The sequence below is a fragment of the Zalophus californianus genome, chromosome 4 (assembly GCF_009762305.2).
Source record: "Zalophus californianus isolate mZalCal1 chromosome 4, mZalCal1.pri.v2, whole genome shotgun sequence".
Taxonomy (NCBI): Eukaryota; Metazoa; Chordata; class Mammalia; order Carnivora; family Otariidae; genus Zalophus; species Zalophus californianus.
Genome location: NC_045598.1, coordinates 162,401,309 through 162,425,165, shown reverse-complemented (window position 1 = coordinate 162,425,165; position 23,857 = coordinate 162,401,309). Strand labels below are relative to the sequence as shown.

The 23,857-nt window shown below is 34.3% G+C and overlaps 1 protein-coding gene across 1 annotated transcript in view; it reads right to left on the bottom strand.

Annotated features, from left to right (window-relative positions):
* Positions 1-23,857, bottom strand: part of PKHD1L1 (PKHD1 like 1) — a 154,442-nt gene that overhangs the window by 119,323 nt on the left and 11,262 nt on the right. Inside the window, exons 4-17 of the mRNA XM_027605801.2 lie at positions 23,316-23,424; positions 22,239-22,296; positions 21,026-21,119; positions 17,917-17,970; positions 17,211-17,284; positions 16,085-16,127; positions 12,353-12,423; positions 11,012-11,122; positions 8,343-8,432; positions 6,166-6,434; positions 4,831-4,922; positions 1,796-1,955; positions 1,331-1,466; positions 402-545 (exon numbers count right to left, since the gene is read on the bottom strand). Of these exons, the coding sequence (XP_027461602.2) occupies positions 402-545; positions 1,331-1,466; positions 1,796-1,955; positions 4,831-4,922; positions 6,166-6,434; positions 8,343-8,432; positions 11,012-11,122; positions 12,353-12,423; positions 16,085-16,127; positions 17,211-17,284; positions 17,917-17,970; positions 21,026-21,119; positions 22,239-22,296; positions 23,316-23,424 (1,505 nt within the window). The remainder of the gene's footprint in view (positions 1-401; positions 546-1,330; positions 1,467-1,795; positions 1,956-4,830; positions 4,923-6,165; positions 6,435-8,342; positions 8,433-11,011; positions 11,123-12,352; positions 12,424-16,084; positions 16,128-17,210; positions 17,285-17,916; positions 17,971-21,025; positions 21,120-22,238; positions 22,297-23,315; positions 23,425-23,857) is intronic.

The following is a 23,857-nucleotide window of genomic DNA, read 5'->3' as shown; positions in this document are numbered from 1 at the left end:
AGATGTAACCACAGAATCCTTTCATCAGGCAAGATCTGGCCAGACTAGTGTCTCCTGAGGAATACCGACAACTTAAACTTTAGTTCCAGAATTCACATCTTCACTAATTTTTGCTAAATTAAAGTAGGCTATCATACAGATAATACATCTGTAGTACACAGAGTATATTTCCCCCACACTGGAGTTGTACAATACTTAAAATACAATTCAAGTTTTAATTATGATAGAAAAAATTAACCATTCGATTTTTATTTCTCCTAAAACTAATCGAGGCTATGAAACCACTTCTTTTCCCCTGTCATTTTTATGGAGTTTTTACCTTTTTCAGTGGAGTTGTACAGGATACAAGTTTGTTTCTTAGAAAAATCCTAACAGAAGTACAAAATGATATACATGCTTACCTCGAGTTGACATAAAAGTTACCATGTAAACATAGCTTTGGGGGTTTTGTGTTCTTATTACTTGAACTGTATCTGGTTTTATAGACCAGAGGTCATTTAAAGCTGATTGCAATATGAAGTCAGAAGCATCTCCAGGGAGCAAGACTTTTGGATTAAAAAAAAAAAAAGTCAAATGATTAGAGGCTTTAATTAAAAAAAAAAAAGAGTTAAAATCTTTTTGCACTACCATAGCCAGCACTGATGTTTTATATTTGAATTTTTTAAGGTACCCATAGTCTGTATCATATGTTATCACTTAATGAAACTGTTTTGAAACTAATTCAAGTTCAATAATAATGACTACTTAATTGGATTGTGATCTCTTGAAGAGCAAGATTATATTTTATTTTTTTTATTACCATAGTAATAAGTACTGTGTTTGGAAAACAGTAAGCACCTATCAATATTGACTTATTGAAACAATTAATGGAAATAGCAAAAATTATATTTTAGGTTTATTATAAAATATAGAGATGCAATGTCTTTGTTAACAGATAAATTAGTGTCTCATAGCTTTATCACTTAATTTGCAGAAGAAATTGGAAGAAATGTTTACTTCTCTGTAATGGTGAATTTAATTCTTACTATCTTAACTTACACCTGTGAGTCACAGATATATAAATTCCTTATGTGCACTTAAATATACATTTATCATGATCCTTATATAAGAAAATGATATCATATACCAGGAAGTTGTTTTTACTGATGCCATTTTTTATCCCTAGAAGTCTAAAGGTTTTTCTTCACAATGTATTTTTAGCTTTTTTGTCTAGCATACTATTAAAATGATATTTTCCAGACAGTAGAATTTGACTAGAGCTTACATGAAAGTGACTCGTTTCATTTATAAATGAAGAGAAATAAAATCTCCTTTGTTATTTACAACTTACCAGTTTTTTCCATGTTATAGATTAATCTATATTGGTAGCGTGAACACGAATTAGCTTCCACGCAGGGGCTGGTTACCGTGATCCTCTGAACTTCATTAGTTGCACTAGATGTTTCCCAGTTTTCCAATGTTATAACCTATTTCCCAATTAAAAAAAAAATATCTTTACTGTATAGAAAAATACATTTTAAAAGCATGATAGTTAACCACTCAATGCCTCTTTTATTTTCACTCAATGCCTCTTGATTGCTCTATTTTACTGTAAATGATAAAATATTTTAAAGTTTCACTCTTATCAAATAACAGCCTCTTGAGTTTTAATAGAAACTCCAAGCCACAAAGTCAATAATCTTCCATGACTGCCTTGCCCTCAAACAGTATCTTCCCAAGTAAAATTAATAACCAAATAGAGTTCCTATCTTTGAACATATACTTTCTATGAAGCAGATCTATCATCACAGCAAACCTGTACTTCCTGGACAATTGTCGACTGGGATCTGATAACTTGTTCTTCATTCACTGCATCTTCTGTCTGTTGTTCTGTATAGACATTTCTATACTGGTACAGACCAACATCAATGAAGGCACTCAGCCTATACTCCTGCACCAAGATTTCAAGGTAATATCTGGAAAATATGAATTTTTTCCCAATGAATAAAATTTCAACACTATATAAAACACTGGCCTATACAATGATTTATATTGTAGTATCCCTGATTTTATTTTATTTATTTTTATAGTATTCCTGATTTTAAATATTAAAGTTTCATAGTGGTTTGTTAAAATAAAATGAATTATGTAGGATATCTATACTAGAGAGATACAGAGTTGTCCCCATTCATGACTAATTCATTCAGTTTTGTCAGTAAATATTTATTGAAAAAGATACTACCCCTTATCCTCAAGAAGCTTAAAACAAAATTACATTTACATTGTAATGCAAACTCCCTGGCATAAAACACAGAGGGCATATGGAGTTTAAATACTTTAATATGTATAAGAAAATAACAGGCAGACTTAGACGTATCACATATTTTGTGTTGGAGTGGTTAAATGTATCAGGGATGGAAGTTTCTCTCTAGTTCCTTAAATAATGGTTCCACTTTTAACTTGGGAAATAAAACATGGTTTCTGGAAACTGTTACTGATTAGATTGATTATGGCCCTCCAACAAGCTGTATCATCCAACTGCTTATCCAGGCTAAAGCATTCACCGACCAGCCAATACAGGTGATGAAAAGCTACTGAAAAGCCTTACCCACCTAAATCCCTATCAATGTCACCACCGCTCCCATCTTTGGAGAGGTCATCTGGGAGTTCCTCTAAACTGCCTCACATCATTCAACAGATACCCTCTTGTATGTGAAGAGTATGTATTCACAATTCATGAAAGCCTCTGAATGAGGGACATGTATCACCTCTCATCTTTCTAGGATGATGGGGCTCTGGGTCATCCCCCTCATAGAACTGATATTGGAGGATTACATCAGGCTCCTGGCTGCCATGAGATCCTGTTTGCCAGCTCTGCCAAATCAATATAGGCAACACTAAGAAGCAGACCTCAAAGAACCATTAAATTCTGTATCCTTGATAGCAGCTTAAAAATAATCATTAGGTACTTTCTATGTACGAGACACTAAACTGAACACTTTGCAGACGTTATTATATTTAATCTTCACAAAATCCTATAAAACCTATATTATTATTCTCTTTGTTCGTATGAATAACAGACACTAAAAGAGTTTTAAAGATTGAAAGGTTATTTAAAAATTAGCAACTGAGGTATGATTCAAAGTAGAACAGGGTGACCAAAAAGATATGCACTCAAAGATGGGGCTATATTATCTGAGTAGGATGAATTTGGCAAATGAGCTACCTGTGGAAAGGTCCCAGGGACCACTGTGTAATAAGGCAGCTAGAGTGGCCTCAATTTCAGAATCCACAGCCACCATCATAAGTGTCGGTGTATAAATTCCAAGCTACCTTGCAGGAGGACAGATATCAGACTGCAGATGTATTACGAGTCACTTTCATGTAAGCTCTGTGCTCCTGCCAAGCAGGTAAACTGAATGCATTTTCCAAGGCCAAGGCAAAACCTGAAGGTGTATTAACACCTAATAGCACTAGGGATTAATTAGGTACCCCACTTACCCTAGATTAGCCTGGTGATCCTGGTTAAAAAAGCAAATGTTTAAGTATATAAAGAAGTGATAGGAGGAGGAGGAGAAAGAGAATGGGATGCTTTCCCCATGTCATTAGTACTAAGACTTCAGTGAGAACGTGGAGTATGATTGCTCTCAGGGACCTTTGATCCCACCCTCTCTGTCTAGCTCCGTCAGATCTTCGTGGTGCTGTCTGTGTGCATAATCTCAGTTTCTGGAAGGATAGCGTGGTAGAATGAAAAACAAAACAAAACAAAACAAAAACCTCCTACCATCTAGAAGTGAAGTCTGTTTCTTCACCCCTTGAATCTAGATTTGGCCATTTGCTTTGGCCAAAAGGATATTAGTAAAGAGACACAAGCAGAGTCTTAAAAAGTATAAGTGCCATAGCAATTGCTCTCTTTACTGCCAGAACCCCATTCACCAATGTGACCAACCTGGGTTAGCCCCCTGGGAGGTGAGACCATGTTGAGTGGGACATCCCAAATATCTAAGATCCAATCATGCAAACTGAAGTTCCCAAAATATGAGCGAGGCCATCCTAGGCCATCAATCACCAACTAAATTAGCCAGGACCAAAAGAACTGCCCAGCCAATCACAAAATTGGGTTGCTTTAAGCTACTAAATTTTGGGGAGTAGTTTCTTATGCAGCAAAACCTAACAGATACAAATGGTAAATGGGAGATGATCTCACTGAATCTATTGACCTCCGTGAAACTTAGCTACTTTGAATATACCGTGTCTTTTACCTCCCTGCTTTCTAGCAATCCTGAATGACTTTTTGAATGGGATTATCTGCTATTTGAATGTTACTCTCATTTTCTCCCTGGTTTTGGCCTTTCAGCACAAAGTGATGTACTCCTTAAGGGCAGGTAGTATATTTTAATATTTTTTGTACTAAATTTCCTAGCTCAGGGTCTAAAATAAATCAATGAATATTAAATATGTATTAGCTGTAGTACCAATGCATGTGGTTTTGATTTTTCTCTAGAAATATTCAAGAGCTCAGGTGCTTGAGCAGGGAAATTAGATGGCTGGATTGACGGAAAGGTCCTACTAGGAAACTAAGAACAGGATTAAGTAAATTTCACAAATTTATAATTTTTGCAAGAGGGATAATTTAGATATCAAATTTCCCAGGCTGGCTGAATGTCAGTATTCTTAAAAATATAGACATCATATTTAATAAAATTATAAAGAATGATGAATTATAAATTAAGCCAATAAACTAATGTCACTTCTACCAATAAAGCAAATTGAAAATATTTTTAGATATAAACTTACAGTTTTTAAATACCACACAACAGTTTAATGAAAATTAAAAAAACAAAACCTTACTCTTTTCCTTTCTGAAGATGAATGTCATCTGATCTTTGTGTTGGACTGGAAAAATAACCATTGGCATTGGAAGAATGATATGCAATCCTCACCTTATCCCAAAAAGAAAGACAAGGAAAGAGAAAGAGAGAGAGAGGAGAACTTATTAATAGATCTTTTCAACCTTTATTTTTCATTTATTATTTGTCAATCCTAGAACTTTTATAGATAGAAAAATATGAAACTACCATATTTTTCTCCTATGATCTATTATCCATGGTGAAATGAAGTTTTTAAAAATTATCAAAGCTCACTTCATACCTTCCATCCTTATCTAACATCAGCACCACTATACCATGAATACACACAAACTGTAGCTATTCCACAATTAGAACTGTAATTAGAACTGCAATGGACGGGGCGCCTGGGTGGCTCAGTCGGTTAAGCGGCTGCCTTCGGCTCAGGTCATGATCTCAGGGTCCTGGGATCGAGCCCTGCATCGGGCTCCCTGCTCTGCTTCTCCCTCTCACTCTGCCTGCTGCTCTGCCTACTTGTGCTCTCTATCTCTCTGTCACATAAATAAATAAAATCTTAAAAAAAAAAAACTGCGATGGAAAGTAGAAAGATACATACCAGGAGGAAGGTTGTGATTGTTAAATAAAATATCCTTTTGCTCTATGGAGAGTTTTTGGGATTTAATCCAAATGAGGTCACTAAAACTAGGTCTGAAAGATGCTACAGATCACTAAATGGGTCTGCCTGCTAGAATGAGAAAACTCTGGGCTCCCCATCAGGAATGACTATATCATCCTTGGAGGAAAAATGCTGAAAAGCTACAGTAAAATTAGAATTCATATATTACAGGCAGCAATTTAAACACTATTCAGTCATCAAAAACTGTGTTGTGAAAATTATTTAATAAAATGTGGAAATACTAATATGTGACCAAAATGACTATGAAATTGGATGTATGATCTTATTTATATAAAAGCAAAAAAGACACAAAAAGAAATGATAGACTTCAATCCCCTAGCCACATAATAGTGAAAGAGATCTAGTAGAATAGTGAACTATTTTTACTCTTTCCCAAATTTCCTATGTACGGTTATAATTCTTCCATAATTAAAATAATCTTTAAAGGAAATATATATTTTTTTCTTTCCTAGAGAAAATGTAGATACAGGAAAGCATTCTTTTTTAGGCCATGGGTTTTCTATGGTGACTTTATAGTTCCCATTACACATGTTAAAAAAAACAAGAATGTAACTGTATGAAAATATATCTCATAAATGAGATACATATAAAGGTTGCCATATTGCTTTTATAATATTAAATAATATTCCGTAGCTTCCTTACCTTATCTTCTGGATGTCCAGTTTGGCTGAAATAAATAGCATAACGGTCATCACCTTTGATGTAGAATCTATAGACGTCAGAGTCTGGTGCCACCAAAAATCCACTAAAGCGTGCAACAAATGTGTCCTGCTCCATGGGCCAAATATAGGAAGTCGAATCTACCCAACTGGCCCCCATGTACCCTGGCGTTTTTTCATTGTATTCAAGTATCTCTTCAAGATGCACTGGCCGACTATTATTCCATACCTCAAGCTTTAGGCCTCTCCCACCTGAATGTAACAAAATAAAAAAATATTCTCATCAGAATTTTGATGCATTGTCTCAATGGCCCTCTATGTGGGTGGTGGTTATAGATATTCTATTGCTATTCACATTTTTAGGGCACGCTTGCAAACAAAACAATTACACATACCCATACATGTACCTGTACTTATAGGAAAGAGTGCTGTTAAGAGAGCCTACAATTTATTTATTATTAATGCATATATTTGCACCGCAGATTCTACATATGTAAAATGGGAGTAATATTATTATTTGCATGGTTGCAATGGGGATTTGATATTACTAAGTGCTTTACTTAAAATAATATGATAACTACTACTTCTGATATGACTGATGTTGCTTTATATAGTTAAATCTCAAAACTTCATGATTCAGGCCATTTGATTTCAAAACCTTTGCCTGATTACTCTCTCTAACAAAAGTTACCCAATTGATGGTTTGCAACTAATCAAAGAATGGACAGTGTTGGCTTAAGATTTTTGTCAGTATTTGTTGTTGTTCTTCCCCTTAACATTACTTCTGCTTTATGATCTCATCTCTTTCTTGGACAGAATCAGAGAGACTATTCTCATTAACTTGAACCTACACTTGCCAACATAAACTCTGATTAAGTTTTTTCCTAATCTTCAGGTAGTCATCTCACTTTTTTTTTTCTTCCCTAAACTACAGCAATCAGACTGGTGTCTTCTTCCAGGATCCTTAAGCTGGTCTGGAGTGGTTGGATCTAGGAAATGATGGCTCCTCCTGTTCAGCTGAGTTTGTATGGAGAACAGCTTGAACACCTCAAACTTCAGCAGCAGCGGTGTTCTCTGATAAATACAACTTTCATGAAAGTTACCAATTGTGATTATCAAAATACTCTGCTAAACTGGGCATTTTTTTTCTAATGTCATTCAAAACAAGGAAACTTAAGAGGTTGAGAAACATAATTTACTTGGCTTCAAATACCAACCAGTAGTACAATCATAAACCAATTTCAGTGTCTGCACAAGATATGAGATACACACCCTCAAAATCATGCACAGCCTCTCAGTGAGTGGTATCACTGCAGATGTCAAGCGCTTACTGTAGGCCACGGGCCCAAGTCTGGAAAGAATTCTGAGTTCTATTTCTCTCATCCCTTGTTATCACTCTTAAAACATTCTAGAAAAGTAAGGATTTAACCTCTGCCATTTATTTTTAACCACAAAAAGGCATTTATAAAATGTCCATGTAGCCTGCACCAACATTCAGTAATCTCATTTAATCTGAAATAAAGTCCCCATCAAACTCATTCAATAGAGATGTGCTGTTTTCAGTAGGGTGTTTCAGGAATTCAGGCTGAATTTATTTCCATGCTGCAGTTTTGAGGCAGCTATTTTAACACAAATATTCCCTGATCCAGAAAGTGTTAAGGAGAAAAACTAGGAAGAAATGTATTATAATTCTCACTACAAATTCTAAAATGTTCAAATATTTTTTGTTATTAATTGTTATGGGCTGAATGTTTGTAACCCCTCCAAAACTCAGATGTTGAAACCTAATGCCCAATGTGACATTATTAGCAGGTGGGGCCCTTTGGAGGTGCTTAGGTCACGAGAGGTACGAGGGCCCCCATTCATGAGGGCTTATAAAAGAGGCTCCACTGAGCTCTCTAGCCCCAAAAAAGGCTCTACTGAACGCTCTAGCTCTCTAGCCGATCTATGAGGAAGCAGGTTCTCACCAAACACCCAATCTGCTGGTATCGTGATCTGGGACTTCCCAGGCTCCAGAACTGTAAGATATACATGTTTGTTGCTTATAAGCTACCCAGTCTGTGGTGTTCTGTTTCAGCAGCCTGAATGAATTAAAAGACTAATGGGATATGTCTTCTTACGTAAATGTATAAATGGCCATTCTCTCTTCTGACAGCTTACCTGGATAGACAGTTCTGAGAACTTCAGGCTTAGGGGGTGTCTTGCAGCATATGCTATTTTCTGTGACATTCAAAATATCACAGACTTGACCTAGAGAGAAGCAAGGTGCAGAGCTATTACCACAGAGCTCCAGAATGCAGATCACAATTAGCTTATCTGGAAGTACTTTCTGATGAAAACCAAGTTGCACAAGCAAGAAGCAAAGCCAGGGCTCTTCGTTTCCTTTAGATGTTCTCCACTAAAGATGATCACTCCTTAATTGCCATACTTTTACATGGCAATGTTTTCCTGGCAACACATCACAAGTCTGAGTTAGGAAATTTTGTGATTTCTGAGAAACAAAATAAAAAATTTGATAAAATTATGTCACTGTAAAAGATTTCACTTCTGAGTCCAGAGTGAAGCCATATATTCTGTTCCCTACAGAAAAGTTGCTGAATAAATCCATGATGTTCAGAATTTGCAAAAGCAGATAATCTCAGCTCTCTTAGGTAAAATAAATAAATACATAAGATGGTGGTTTAGTCCAAGGTACAAGTTCATTTAGTACAAGTTCATTGTAGTCAAATGAAAACAACAGAGATAATAATGTATAAATGGTATTTTCAGAGGCAGACTGAACCAAAACAGACAATTAAAAAATGGGCAAATGAGTAGACATTTTTCCAAAGAAGACAGATGGCCAACAGACACATGGAAAGATGTTCAACATCACTAATAAAGACAAATCAAAACTACAATGAGATATCACCTCATACCTGTCAGAATGGCTAAAATCAACAACACAAGAAACAACAGGTGTTGGTAAGGACGTGCAGAAAGGGGAACATTCTTACATTGTTGGTAGGAATGCAAACTGGTACATCCACTATGGAAGACAGTATGGAGGTTCCTCAAAAAGTTGAAAATAGAATTATCCTATTATCCAGCAATTACGCTATTAGGTATTTACCCAAAGAAAACAAAAATACTAATTCAAAGGGATACATGCACCCCAAGGTTTCATCCCCACAGCATTATTAACAATAGCCAAATTGTGTAAAGAGCCCAAGTGTCCGTTAAGTGATGAATGGATAAAGAAGGTCTAGTATATATAAAAGCCACAAAAAAGAATGAAATCTTGCCATTTGTGATGACATGGATGGAGCTAGAGAGTATTATGCTATGCAAAGTAAGTCAGTTAGAGAAAGAAAAATACCGTATGATTTTACTCACATGTGGAATTTAAGAAACAAATGAGCAAAGGGGGGGAAAAAAGAGGCAAACCTTGAAACAGACTCTTACCTATAGAAAATAAACTGATGGTTACCAGAGAGGAGGTGGAGGGACATGTTAAATAAGTGATGGGAATTAAGGAGTGCACTTGTTGTGATGAGCACTGGGTGTTGTACGGAAGTGCTGAATCGTTACACTGTATACCTGCAACTAATCTTACACTGCATACACTGTATATTAACTGGAGTTTAAATAAAACTTGGAAGAAAAAATAAAATACATCCAGTTTACTATATGTAATTATACTCCAATAAATTAGTTAGAATTTAAAATTTAAAAAAAACTTTAAAAAGTTATGTAATTTTAAAAAAGAAATTACTGAGGATTCAAAATCTCAAACCTTGTCACATTGATGGCAATGAAAAATAAAAAATTAACATGTTATATTTGCATATCAACTATATCACAATATCATAAAACACAGTATATAAATTAAAGATATTTTGTGCTCCTGATTTTAATATTGGAAACATTTATATTTAAAATTTCAGAAAACATATATGATATTTAAAAATCTTATTGCCTAGGTTTTAATATTTATGCAGGTGACCAGCAAGGATTCACAGGGATAAGAAAGATATTGTATAGATGTTAGATGAGGCTACTTTATATTAATTTCTTCTCTTGAAATCACATTTTGGCAGGCTCATGGGCAGATTCTTTAAAAGTAGAAAGTACCTAAGCAGAGGGATGTATCAGAAAAAGTACGTGTCCAGTTGCACGGCCAGACGTGCACCCCTTGCTCAAGGTAGGGAAGGTCATTATGACTGAGTGGGAAGATCCCCGCTATTATATTCATCCCCCATCTCCTTTTTTAGCTGCACAGCTCCCTACCTTGAACAGACCTAAACTAGATACCTAAAAACGATGCATAACCAGAGAACCAAGCTCTACTCACGTTTGTAAAAATACAACACATCAATTAATGTTCTTTCCAAGGCCAATATCATCAGTAATTCCTGATGATGTCCAGATAAGTCACAATAAATGAAAAGGGGATGAAAAGAGTATCCCCAAATACTTTTAATTTTCTCACAACTAACCAACCCATTGAGAATTAACAACAGTTCAAGAAGGGCATTTAAAAAGTTTGTTAAATAAAGGGTATGTGTGTCTCAAAGTGTGGTGAGGAATTTGTGGAAGGTAGCCATGTTGCTACCGTACAATGCCTTTTGATGATGACCTAAGAGCCCAAGTCATGGTCATGTAAGGCCCTTCCTGGAAGGTCCCAGTGGGAAAAGTATCACACCCCGGAACCAAATGCCCATGTGAAAATATCCAGCTTTAAATTTAAGACATTAATTGAAAAAGGACTATTATTCTTCTTACAAATTATTAAATGAAAGCCAGAACTTGTTCTTATAATGTAATATATTAAAAGTCACAAAAAATACCTCCAACGAGAACCCTGATAGGGAAATCTGTCTGATCAAAGAATCGTCCATTTATCGTTAGCACGGTGCCACCTTGAATGCTTCCTTGTGAAGGGGAAATCATAGTGACCTCTGGAGAGAGGGAGGAGAAGCACATTAAAGAAAATGTCCTGAATATTACACATCAACACAAAAGCTTGATTTTTATAAATTTTCCAAATTACCTAGCCTTAACACATAGCACAGCATAGGTAGTGAACTGACCAAATGAATGAATTGGGTGTTTCAATTTTGTCCTGCAAAGAGGACAGTTAGCATGGCTTTCACAGAGCCCTACATCTCATGGGGACCAGGTTTTAGTGGTGACTGCTTCTAAAGAGACACTGGTAATGGAGGATGCAGGAATTAAGGAAAATCTGGACTGAGGATAGATGTTTGATTCCAAAAGAAAACACAGGAAGGCAGAACAGCCTCTTCTCCTCTGTGCTTTTAAAGAATAAATCCTTCTTCTATTTCTGAGTCAATATCTTATACTTTTCTCATATAGTAATATATTAACTATGACTGGAATTCTTCTGGTTTCATATATAAAAGTTTCAGGTATATTAGTAAAATAGCCCAGTGCATGATACATGGTAGATTCTTATTCAAATTTATTCTTATTAGTTCTATCTATCAAAGTTCTATGTATTTTTACATATGAGTTTCACATTAAATAGAAAAAGCCAGGATATATCATATTTGATTGATTCCAAGACACTTTTTTTCACATTTGAACATCTTTGAAATCTGAATGTGCCACTCCATCACTCTTGACCTAGAATGAAGTGTAATTCTTCCAGGAGGATTTCTGTTTGCTTCCCACACTCTCCTAGGAGTCTACCAACCTTAGATCTCTGTAAGTTAAAATAAATAATAATCTGCTTGAGTATTCTTTTGGACTACACTGAGACCATAAATCTGAGAGAGTCCTGGCTTATAGTTTAAATTGACAGTGGAGATTTTTTTTCTCTCCCTTGACCAACAGCCCAAGTGGAGACGTGCAAGCTACCCTTCTGTCTCTTTTAGAGTGATGAGCTGGTTTCTCAATCAACCTTATATTAAAAACATAGTTTTCTGGGTCCTAGCTTAATGTCAGAGCTTCCTATTAGACTCCCCATCTTGGGTGTTTTTCCTTTCCTAGCAGTACATAAAATAATACAGTATCCCTTAAGTCCTTATTGTTATTGATTTGATGAAATGAAGTACACACATCTCTCTGTCTCTCTCATTCTTTCTCTCTCTCCGTCATACACACACACACACACACACACACACACACACACACACACACACACACACAGAGTGAGAGGGCTTACATACCTGCATATGTTTGAAACATTGAAATTTTATTTAGAGAAGAAACAAAATATGCCATTTTTTGTGGGAAACTCCTGTGCAAAAAAAAAAAAAGGTAAAAATCCTTACTTTAAAAATGAACTTTATTTTAGGAAAAATGTTATTTTTTTAGTGATATAAATCGTGTCATAATTTGCGGAGATAAGGAGCTGGACAAGACATTTTGGGGAGATAAAAATGTTCTACCTTTTGATACAGTTACTGATTACACAAATATACAAGCACACAAATACTCAAATATTCCTTGGTCAGACCTTACTGAACTGCACATTTAAATTATACACATTTTATTTTATGCAAATTATACCTCAATAAAGAATTCATACTAACAGAAAAAAACATGAAGTCTTCATGAAGGCTTTTGTGTTAACCACCCTCCTCTCTCCTCTCTTATAACCCATTTAGCATCAGAATAACTAACATGACTGAACACTTATCAGATATCATGCTAAAGTTTTTAAGCTTTTAACCTAAGATTTTTTTAAGCTTTTAATTTATTATGCCATTTTATCCTTACATTAACCCCATGAGATAGGTTCAGCTCACAGAATCTATTTATCTTACTCAAGATCACAAAGGGAGTAAGTAGCAGAAACAGAATTTGAAGCCTGGCAGTTTGAGTCCTGAGCCCTGGCTCCTCACCTGTGTCTTACACAGTTTTCTCCTGCCACTAATCCATGTAAGAGCACAGTGCATGAAAGCAGGTTAACAATAATCCAATAATCCAGAGTTAAATCACCCTTAATAAACACAGAACCTATTCATATTTTTTGGTGGATATAGACTTGCACTTCATAGCCTGGAGAGCAAGGAAGGGAGGGAATCTGATTCTAGAAATTAAATGCTGTTTCCTTAATTACCTCAATGAAATTCATAATAGAGAAGTTAAGAAATTCAAATGTTAAGACTCAAAACCCATTCATTATATTTATAACACACTGAACGGAATCTAAAAGGATAATGCAAATCTTGTGGTTGAGACCAACAGTAAACTCCTATAAATCTAACCCAAGCATTATAATGGGCATTTGCAAGACTAAAGAGTCTCTGGAAATTCTGTATGCTAAATTAGTTACTTAAGAAGTTCATACTGGATTTATATTTATATGCTATAAGCCTTTCAGTTGAATTCTCAAAGATCTGAAATGATGCCAGCTTCAACAATATTGTCTGTGATCAGATTCTGGATCTGAAAAATTAACCCTGCTTCTTAAGTTGGTGGGAAAATTGCCTCCTGAAATAAAATTTGAATGTAATTTATTTGGTATGACACTGAGGTGATTTTCACTAATTCATTGATAATGACTAGGCATTTCTCAATTAAGGCAGCCTCATCTGAACCTTATCAGTTTGGAACAGCTGTTGTTTGAACTTGTAATAGAGGAGAGAAGGTTAGCTATTAAAAGAAATACAGAATGGGAGTCACAATGATCTTTAATTGGTTCATTTGATATTCAGGAATGCTCCTGAAATTTGTAAAATATGGATTTTTTAATTTAAAGGATAATTTAACATTTTTTTAAATGCCATGTGATCATGAAACTAGGCTTTTAAGTAGTAAATGCCATATTTTTAACAGTTATCTTAAATTCCTAAGATTGTTTTATATAGAAACAGTTTCCTCAATTCTGAGACATTAATACAAAAGAACAGCCACTGGCTTTAAAAAAAGAATTATAAGTCAAGATCACAGAATCAACTATTTTAAGCCGTATTTTTGCCTATATTATGTGCAAATTTTCTGGCTTTTTAAAATGGAAAGTTTCAGGGCATGTTAATGCAACACATTGATTTATATATACTTATTAATCACATTCAAGCTTGATCACTCAAATCTATTTTTGGATAATTATTTCTTTGAGAAATATATGATGGATTTGGTAATTAATACCTTTCATACAGACTCAGAATTAAGAATTCATCTTTTTCACCTGAAGAAGAATGACAATGAGAGCATTGAAAAAAAATGTATATGTAGCTCAGGAAATCATTTAAAACTCAATAATTATTGCTTCTAACATGATTTTCTACTATTTTCAATAAAATCCTATTGCCCTATCTGTATCATTATATGTATGTAGGTCATGTCCTTGCAGAAAATAATTGGTAAATCATGGGGCTCTAAGTTATTTGCCCCATGTAAATCACAAAGGTGAATCTTAGTACCATTTACATACCATCCAAAATGGTTTGCCCTTGAATCATAATATCCTTCATGGTTTTGGTCAGTCTATATTGGTCTATAAGAAAGTATGCAATCCAGTCATCATTTTGTTATAAATCTATTGCCTCTAGGTGTCTGGAACCAGAAGATCTTTAAATACAATGATAATGGATTGGGGCTCACCACCTCAATTGCAGCTGCATGCATGCAGGGACAAAATATCACCCTTCTCTTGCATCTGTGAGCATTAACCAGGAATAACATCTACTTTGACTGTAATATTGCCTTTCTTCTCAATCTTTTTAATCTTTTTCAATCTTTTCTAATCATCTCTCTTCAGAAATAAAAAAAAAATCAACAGACATATCCTATTATTGATCTACTACAGCTATATTAGTATTGGATGGCTAAATACTGTGATTTATTTGAATTTCTATTAACCAGCTCATTTTCACATTGGGAGACACTATGACATTTTGGGGAGAATAATTCATTTAGGTTTGGAGCATCTCGGTCCTGCCCACAAAAGGCCATTAGCATGTCCCAGTTACTATGACAGCCAACAAATGCTCCCCACACATTTGCAAATGCACAGAGAAGTGAGGTAATCCTGCCATGGTTAAAGAATCTTGTGTCAGGATGTTAAGTAATGAGGAGATGTGGTTCTATGGCTGAAAGCCTCCACCACTCTTGGCAGAGCCCTGGAATGAAAAGCTCAGGGTCTGGAGCTGGGCTGTGTGTGTTCACACACCAACGCTGCTTCCAACTAGGTGAATATACATGGGCAAATTATTCAACTTTCCTGAATCTCATTTTTCCCAGTGTGCAACACAGAGGGGATGATAACACTCAGTTTTATAGGTTCTTTGGCAGTCTTCAACCAGACAATATATGTAAAGTGCTTAGTACCATGCCTGCCACTAAATGTTCTGTATTATGATTATCTATGATATGAGGGTTGCAATGTGTGTTGAGATTTGCATATTCTGATATTTCTATAAATATATGGTAATCTTTCTTAGTGAAATTAGGATGTAGGATATCTGGAACTGATTTCTAGCTTTATTAAAAATCATGAATAAAAGTTATTAACATATGGCGCTAAGACAGACATTTGTTATCTTTCATCACTCTGTATGTCTTGATACTTTAAATGAACACCTTTATCAGGTAATATTTACCATGGGATTTTATCTATTCTTACATTAGTTCAAATCAAAACTGAACTATTCAGTTATCAAAAAAATTACAATTAAGTCAGAAGAGCTGTAAGACATAAAAGAACACTTTCAATGTCACAATCAAAGATTTATTTGTTGTTTTAGGTAATGCTAAATTTCCCAACAGTTGAAAGACTGTGTCTGAGGCACAAAGTAGAGCAAGGGAGTGATAGACCCCTTAAATGTTAATTTGGAGAAAAAAAGTGATAAATTTTTTAATCTCTGGATCTATAGCACAAAGTAAATATATACTTTTATTTTATTTACCCAGTTGAATCAATTATGAAAATTATTATTTACAAAATGACCTACCTTCCGTAATCACTATCCAAGATGAAGCTGACATTGTGATGACCTGGAATCAATTAAAATACACAATTAATTAAATTTCCAATCACAGGAGAATAAGAACTATATATTATAATTCTGATTTAAAAGCAAAGCAAAGAAATTTAAAATTAAAACTGTAATTATGCAACCATTTATTAATCCTCAAGACATGACAATGAACTATCTGAAAGGAGTATCTAGTATTTTAAAATATACATACTAAGATGTCTCGAGGTTATAACTAGAAAAACTTGACAAAATATAATAATGAATGAAGAATGATAAAAACAACATATACATAATCATCTGCCCTCAAATTTCTTTCATTCATTCAACAGCTACTTAATTGGATGAGACACTCTGCAGAGGGTTGGCCATGCAGGGTGAGCACTCAGTTTGCTCTTCTCCTAACAGAGCATATTGTGCAGGGAGGGATTCAGTTGGTCAAGACCAGTGACAAAGAGAACTAAAAACTGTGATAAAGCTATCAAAGAAAAGGAGAATGAACTTGGAGAGTGGAAGGCAGGGCATCAGGGAAAGGTTTTTTGATGACACGACATTTTATCTGATTTCTAAAGGATGGGAGGCTTGCAAAGGCTCTGAGACAGAATAAAGTGAAGCCCATTCTAGAACTAAAAGATTATGATGGGTGCTAGCTGAACCTACTGCGGTAATCATTTCACAATATATGTAAATCAAGCCATCATGTTATAGGACTTAAACTCATACAGTGATGTATGTCAATATAAAACTGGAAAAAAGAACTATAAGATCTATGTGCCTGGAGTACATGCAGCAAGGGGGAAGAAAACGACATAAAGTTAAGGCTACAGGGAAAACAGCTAAATTAGTAATGGAATTTTCTGGATGACAGAAGAATAAAAAAAAAAAGAAAGAAAGAAATTTGAAGCAGCTTACCTTAAATGTAAACCTTAGGAAAAAGGTAATTCATACATGCTCACATGAAACTGAAAAGGAGCCAAGGTAAAGAGGAAATATTACTTTTAAAAAAAAGGGATGAAGCTGAGGGGAGGTCTAAGAGAATGCAAAAAAAGGAAATAGAGTCAGGCATTTCTGAGAATTATGAAGAATGGTGATCATCATTTACCAATGTAAGTTCCAGTCGTCTTACAAATCATAGAACCCATGTCTCCGTTTGGATGATCTAATTTTAGACCATACCTAATAAAATATATATGTTAATTTCAAAGTTTATATTGACATTAAAGTTTTAAAATAATATGTTTCCCCTTCTTAAGTATCTCTATAATAAAGATGCACTTATTGTCAGATAAATAAATAAATAAATGTAATAAATGTATTTCCCTTAAAAGCACCTTATGGACTTTGAATATGTATCAGGCTAGAAACTATCTCTACAACAAAAATTTCTGTGAAATGAAAATATTTCCTGGCCTGGGTTGAAGATACTTGCATAAAGCTTCCTTTTACAATTAAATATTTTGTAGTTAATTTGGCTATCCCCATTGATATTCCTCTTAAATATTTTTAAATACTACCAAGTGAAACAATTATTTGATAAAGATATTTCTCAAAACATCTTAAAACATAACAATCTAAACAATAGTTCATATTGTTCATATCAATAGTTCATATCATCTCGACTGGAGACAATAGGGGTTATCAGGTTACATCTAACTATATAAATGATTGTTAATTTACTGTATAAAACATTATAATTTATACTGTATTTTAAAGGATTCAGCTATACAGTATTGCTAGACATTATTACTTAAACTGGTATGTTTATATCTACTGTTTATTTTCCAAAGAAAATTATTTGAATGACTTACAAATTATCAGATTGTGGTATGAGAAGCTCACAGGGCATTCCTCCAATATAAACTCTGTATAAATATTTTATTGGAAAAGATCAAGTTATATTTAGTAAATCATTTCAAAATGCTCTCCTCCCACCAAGCTCACTAACACCTTATATTTTTCTCTCAATCACTTATTATTATCCATCACGCATTCGTTCAACAAACACCTGTTTTATTACCTATTATGTTGCAGTCTTTGCTATAGATACTGGCACACATCAGGGAACAAAACAAAAATCCTGCCCTTGTGGGACTGACATTCTAACTGGGGGAGACCTGATAATAGACATGATAATCATAGGATATTTGGTGTGTTAGAAAGTGATAATACCACAGGAATAGAAAATGTGGAAACAGATAATGGGGACCCTTCCACCTGCAGTTCAATTAATTCAAATACAAAACAGAATTTTATGTTTTGTAACATACAGTAAGTTTCAAACTATAGGTAGGAATTAAAGGAGGGCCACAGCAGAAGCCCCCCCCCCCCCAGTAATTAGGATGAAGAGAACTAATATCCTCAGTGCCATTGAAATGGAAATCCCAAGCTGAGAAGAGGCAGGGTCCAGCTGCAGGGAAACCTTGGCCTTTGCATTTTCCCAGCTGACCAGGTTGACTACTGCTTTAAGGATGTTAGAACCTGATGCTATTGGAGGCTTGCAGGTGGGACCCACAGGTACTGTATTCTTGGCCACCAAGATAATAAACCACCCAGCTTCTGTGTCAACAAATCCCAGATTCAAAGTAACTGAAGATACAAACCTGAACTCTTAAAAAGTAAGGACTTCCATTTATTTGCAGAGAACTTTAAACTTTTTAATAAACGTGTACACACAAATTCTTTCATTTATCATTACATTAGGTTTGTAATACAAGTACACTGAATTACTGTATCCATTGTAGAGATTTATGGATTCATATTCTCCTTCTAAACTCACACTTTCTTGTGTCTAAATAATAAATTTAGCAGCTAACAATGGCACTTACTATGTTTAATCCTCACAACCATCTTACCCTTCCATTTTATAGATGAAAAAACTGAGGCAGGAAGGTTAAGTAGCTTGCTTAAGCCTACAGCCAGTAAGGAATAGAGCAGGAATTCAAACCCAGACAGTTGGACTCCAGCAGGTGCTCTTACCCACACTCTGTAATCCCCACAGTGGTCTGGGTTTGCCTATCAAGGGCAATACTACACTATTTGGCCATATATATATATGTATTTTTTTTAAGTTTTTCTCATCTCATTTTTTAGACCAAAATCTTCTTAGTGGGCACCAAGCCCTTTGTTTATTTGCATATCCTCTATAATTTGTACCTAGTCTGAGTTTGGAGATTAGGCTGAATTGACAAGATTTGTGAGAAACAGAAGCAGCTTGAACACTCTGGGGTCCTAATTTCCTGCCCAGTACATGGCCCATTGCTCCCTGCTAACGGGATTCAGGCACAGTGAAATGCCTGAAACGCCTAGTGTCCCAAATTAAGACAGCAGAAATGGGATAGACACAGTTCTAAGGCTTTCGCCTCTCACATTAATAGGTGTGTGAAAGTTTTTCTGTGTCTATATATGATATCTCAGGGTTTCAGAGTACATGGGCTGGGTAGCGTGATCTCTGAGGTCCCTGCTGACCACAATTCTGTGATTCCATGAAATAATTTCTATCCATTCCTTTGTATTGAACAGTAGTAAATTTCAGTTACAGTCGGGGGGGGGGGGGAAGGAATCTCCTTAAATTTAAGCTTTCTATTTCCTAGCATTATTATAGCAAAGGATGATTTAGGAAACCCCATCTAAGAATTGGAATATAAACCATTCATAACATTCAACTATATGGAAACAAACAAAATATTTATGCTAACATTTGTTTCTCTATTTAGTACTTACTACATGTAAGGAACCAATATGAACATTTCCAGAATATTATAGACGTATACAAATGTGATTTAATTGAGTTCTACCTCATAGAATGCACCTAAATTACCTTTATTTCATTTAGTAAAACCTTTCAAATTACTTGTTTTACAAAACTATATACACGTATGTGTGTATACATATATATCACCTTTTTAATATTTAAAAAAATTCTCTAATTGTTGTATGAGTTGTTATCTAATTTATCTATTTATCCATTTTACACCGGTATTTAATAAGCATGGAGCCTTTTGAAAGCTGATTCTGAACTTCCTTCTATGGGGAATGAACAGGGCTGCCAGTCAAGGCAGCACTAAGAAAACCACACCCATGCTACAGAAAGATTAGTGATAAAGTTAGCTTCCAATCCAAAATGTGGACAATTATTTTTTGATATTAGGTAACTAGCCAATGTTATCATCTGGTCCATAGCTGGTAAATGGAGGAACCAGTGTTCAAACCCAAGGCTGTTAATAAGTTATTGACCATTTTTTTAGTTTCAGCACTCTCCCATACACAACTACAGTAGAAGAAAAAAGGCCAAACTGCATGTCAGGAGACTCCAGTTCTCGGATCTTGACTAAGCTATGGACCTCCAGGCTACACAGTTACATATATATGCAAAATGAGGCATATATATATATTATTACTGAAGAATATAAAGTTCTATGACTAACTCAATTACTATTGGGCTTGCCTCCATGTGCCTTCTATTAATAAAATCTATCATAAGAGGCTCCTGGGTGGCTCAGTTGTTAAGCGTCTGCCTTTGGACTCAGGTCATGATCCCAAGGTCCTGGGATTGAGGCCCGCATCGGGCTCCCTGCTCAGCAGGGAGTCTGCTTCTCCCACTCCCCCTACTTGTGTTCCCTCTCTTGCTGTGTCTCTCTCTGTCAAATAAATAAATAAAATCTTAAAAAATAATAGTAATAAAATAAAATCTATCACAGAAAATGAAAGAATGTCAGACCAAAAAAGAAAGGCATATTGGCCACTTCTTTCATGTCAATGAATCATCCAACAGTCTCCTTTTCTTCCTATAATATGGCTGAAAATATGCTGGTTAATCCCCTCACACTGTAGTGATTTTTAATATCATTGAGCCCATTATTTTTGGAATACCATATCCCACCTGAGTGATAAGAATATGTTTCCACATCGAAAATTTACCTCAAAATCCTAACATTTTTCCCATTTGAGCTTAATGCAGTATTACTTCCATAGACATCAGTGAAGATTCTGCCTTGGATAGTTATTAATGTGCCTACAACAAACAAACAATTCTGTGTAAGATTACCTACCCACACACCCATACACTTAATACCAAAACATTAGAGGTATTCCTAATGAAACCAGGATCTGGACACTTATATCCCATGTTCATGACTATTGTTTAACACTGTTCTGAAAGTTCTAACAAATACAATAAAACATGAGTGAGTATGTATAGTATTAAATCAATATTTATAAGTATTTGTAAATTAAAGAAGTTTTTCATGGAAAACAATGAATTATTCAATAAATATTGCCTGGGTCATGAATGATCTATTTGAAAAAATAAATAAGCTCCCACTTTACTTTATACCAAAAAAGTGAATAAATCCTAGGAGAAATAAAAATTAAATATAAAAATAAAACCATAAAAACTCTTGAAAATAAGTATAAATTTATATAATACTTATATAATTGGGGTGGTATGGCCTTCTACAGCATAAAAATGAAGGAAGAAATAATAATTAAAATCTATAGATCGAATTTAAAAAATTAAAAATGTCCGAATGACAGGAAAAACCATTAATAAAATTTAAAAGCAAATGGTAAATTAAAAAATATTTCCCACATATATGATATATAAATAGTTAATATCCTTAAAATATAAAGAATTCTTCTAACTTAATATGGAAAAAATTGACTAGCATTAAATTAAACCAGGGAGATGAACAAGTAATTTATAAAAGAAGAAATACAAAGGGTCAATAAATATACATAAATAAGTAAATTTAATTGCATAAATCAAGAATTGGAAAAATTAGAAATAAGCTACTATATTTTTCATATAAATACTTGAAAAAATTAGTTCCTAAAATTGTCAAGGTTATAGAAAAGGGCATTCTCACATATTCCTTTTGGGATTATAAACTGGTATAATTATAATTGTAATGAGTGGAAGCCAGCTGAATGTCCAATAAGGGGATAGTAAAATACTTCATAGCAGATTCAGATATGACCACTGAAAATCATTTTTTAAAATAATATTGGGAGTTATTGCATAATCAGAAATATATTATTTATAAATTATCAGATATAATAATTTTATATACTAAAAATTAAATGAATGACCAGAAACCAAAAAAGATATTGTATCAGCTGTCATATAACAGACCTGGAGTCCCAGATAAAGGTGTGATGCTCTTTATCGTTGGGGTTCTGAAACTTTTTGCCTGTAAAATAATACTGTCAATAAGCTAGTATCTCTGCCTCTAACATTATTTACATTTAAATAATTCTACAATATGACTGTCAAAATACCTCTTTTTAAATATAAAAAATAAAGTTTAGAATATTATTATTCTGCTTATTCAAGATCTTTTCCTTATCCACTAAAAATTCTCTTTCATTTCAACGTTTTTAGTTTGGAATTTTAATATTTAATCTTCCTTTGTTACCAGTGTAAGTCAAACCCTAGTAATAAGGCTCTCTCTTAACAACTTTTAGGAATTTGGGGGAATAAAATTATAGAAAGTCTTCCTTTATTTAAGCCTATGAAGAAGAAATAACAAAGCACATTGCAAAACAGAAGCAAAACCTGGAAAAAGTCCATCAAAGTAAGCTTTAGTAAGGAAGCTAATGATAATTTTCTAGAGCAATGCAAGTAAATTCTTAAGAATTGTGACACCAAATGGGAATGGGGAGAGAGGAGAATCTCAGGGAGCCCACAAGGGTGATGGAAACTCTAATACCTTTGATAGACAGACATAATTTTAAAAAATATATGGGATGGTCCTTAGAAGAAATGTATTATTGTAAATATCTACATATAGGGTAACTAAATTTTGAATGACTTCTACGCTATGTGCAATCATATTTTATCTCATTGCATTAGAAATTATAAAAAAAGGAAAAATAGTTATGATCTTATTTAAAATGAAGAAAAGGAAAATCAAACTCAGAGTAGAAATGGAGAAAGAGAAAAAAACAGTGTGAACAAGAAAAAAATTTAATGTATAAAAGTTTAATTCATTAATAAAATTAATCTAAAGAGGGAAACAAGAAATGATAAAAGAGATTCCACTATCATAGAAGATAATTAAAACTGAGTGAAGTTATTCACTACATGCTAGTGTATTTTTAGTATGGAAATAGACAACAATCTATAAAATTAAAAAATAAAAGCCCAGTTCAGCAAGAAAGCAAGCACAAGATTGATCATCCAAAAGTAAAAGAGGAGATTCCCATATACATTGAAGGTGCATTCCCAGCTGTTGATGAGACCTCTGCAGGTATTACTTTCTGTAATAGGAACCCCATCCACACTGACTCTCACAGTGTAGGAATCTTCTGGCATTGCTCTGCAAAGCAAATGAAGAACATGTAAGGAATGCAATGACCCTTTTATTCAATGTATACTATTAAGGAAAAATACTGTTCCAGACTACAAGTCATTTTTGAAAAAAAAAAAGTGTCTAAAATTCTAATTGATGTACAGCTAAATTCCATTCTATATTATTAGAATTCTAAATTATTAGAATTCCATTCTAAATTATGGATGATCTCCATCCTGAACTCTGTACTGCAGATTCTAACATCATGGACCTCAGGCAAATGCTTATTCTAAGTGCACTGGTGCTTACTGAAAAGGACAATGAATGCAGTAACAAATGTAGGAATAACCATTTAAAACAGTAATACATCACCTTGGTACCGTTATGTTACGCTTTTTTTTTTAAAAAGTTCTGATCAAATTTCTCTCTAAGAAAGATTTTGCTGCTGAAAAACAGCCAA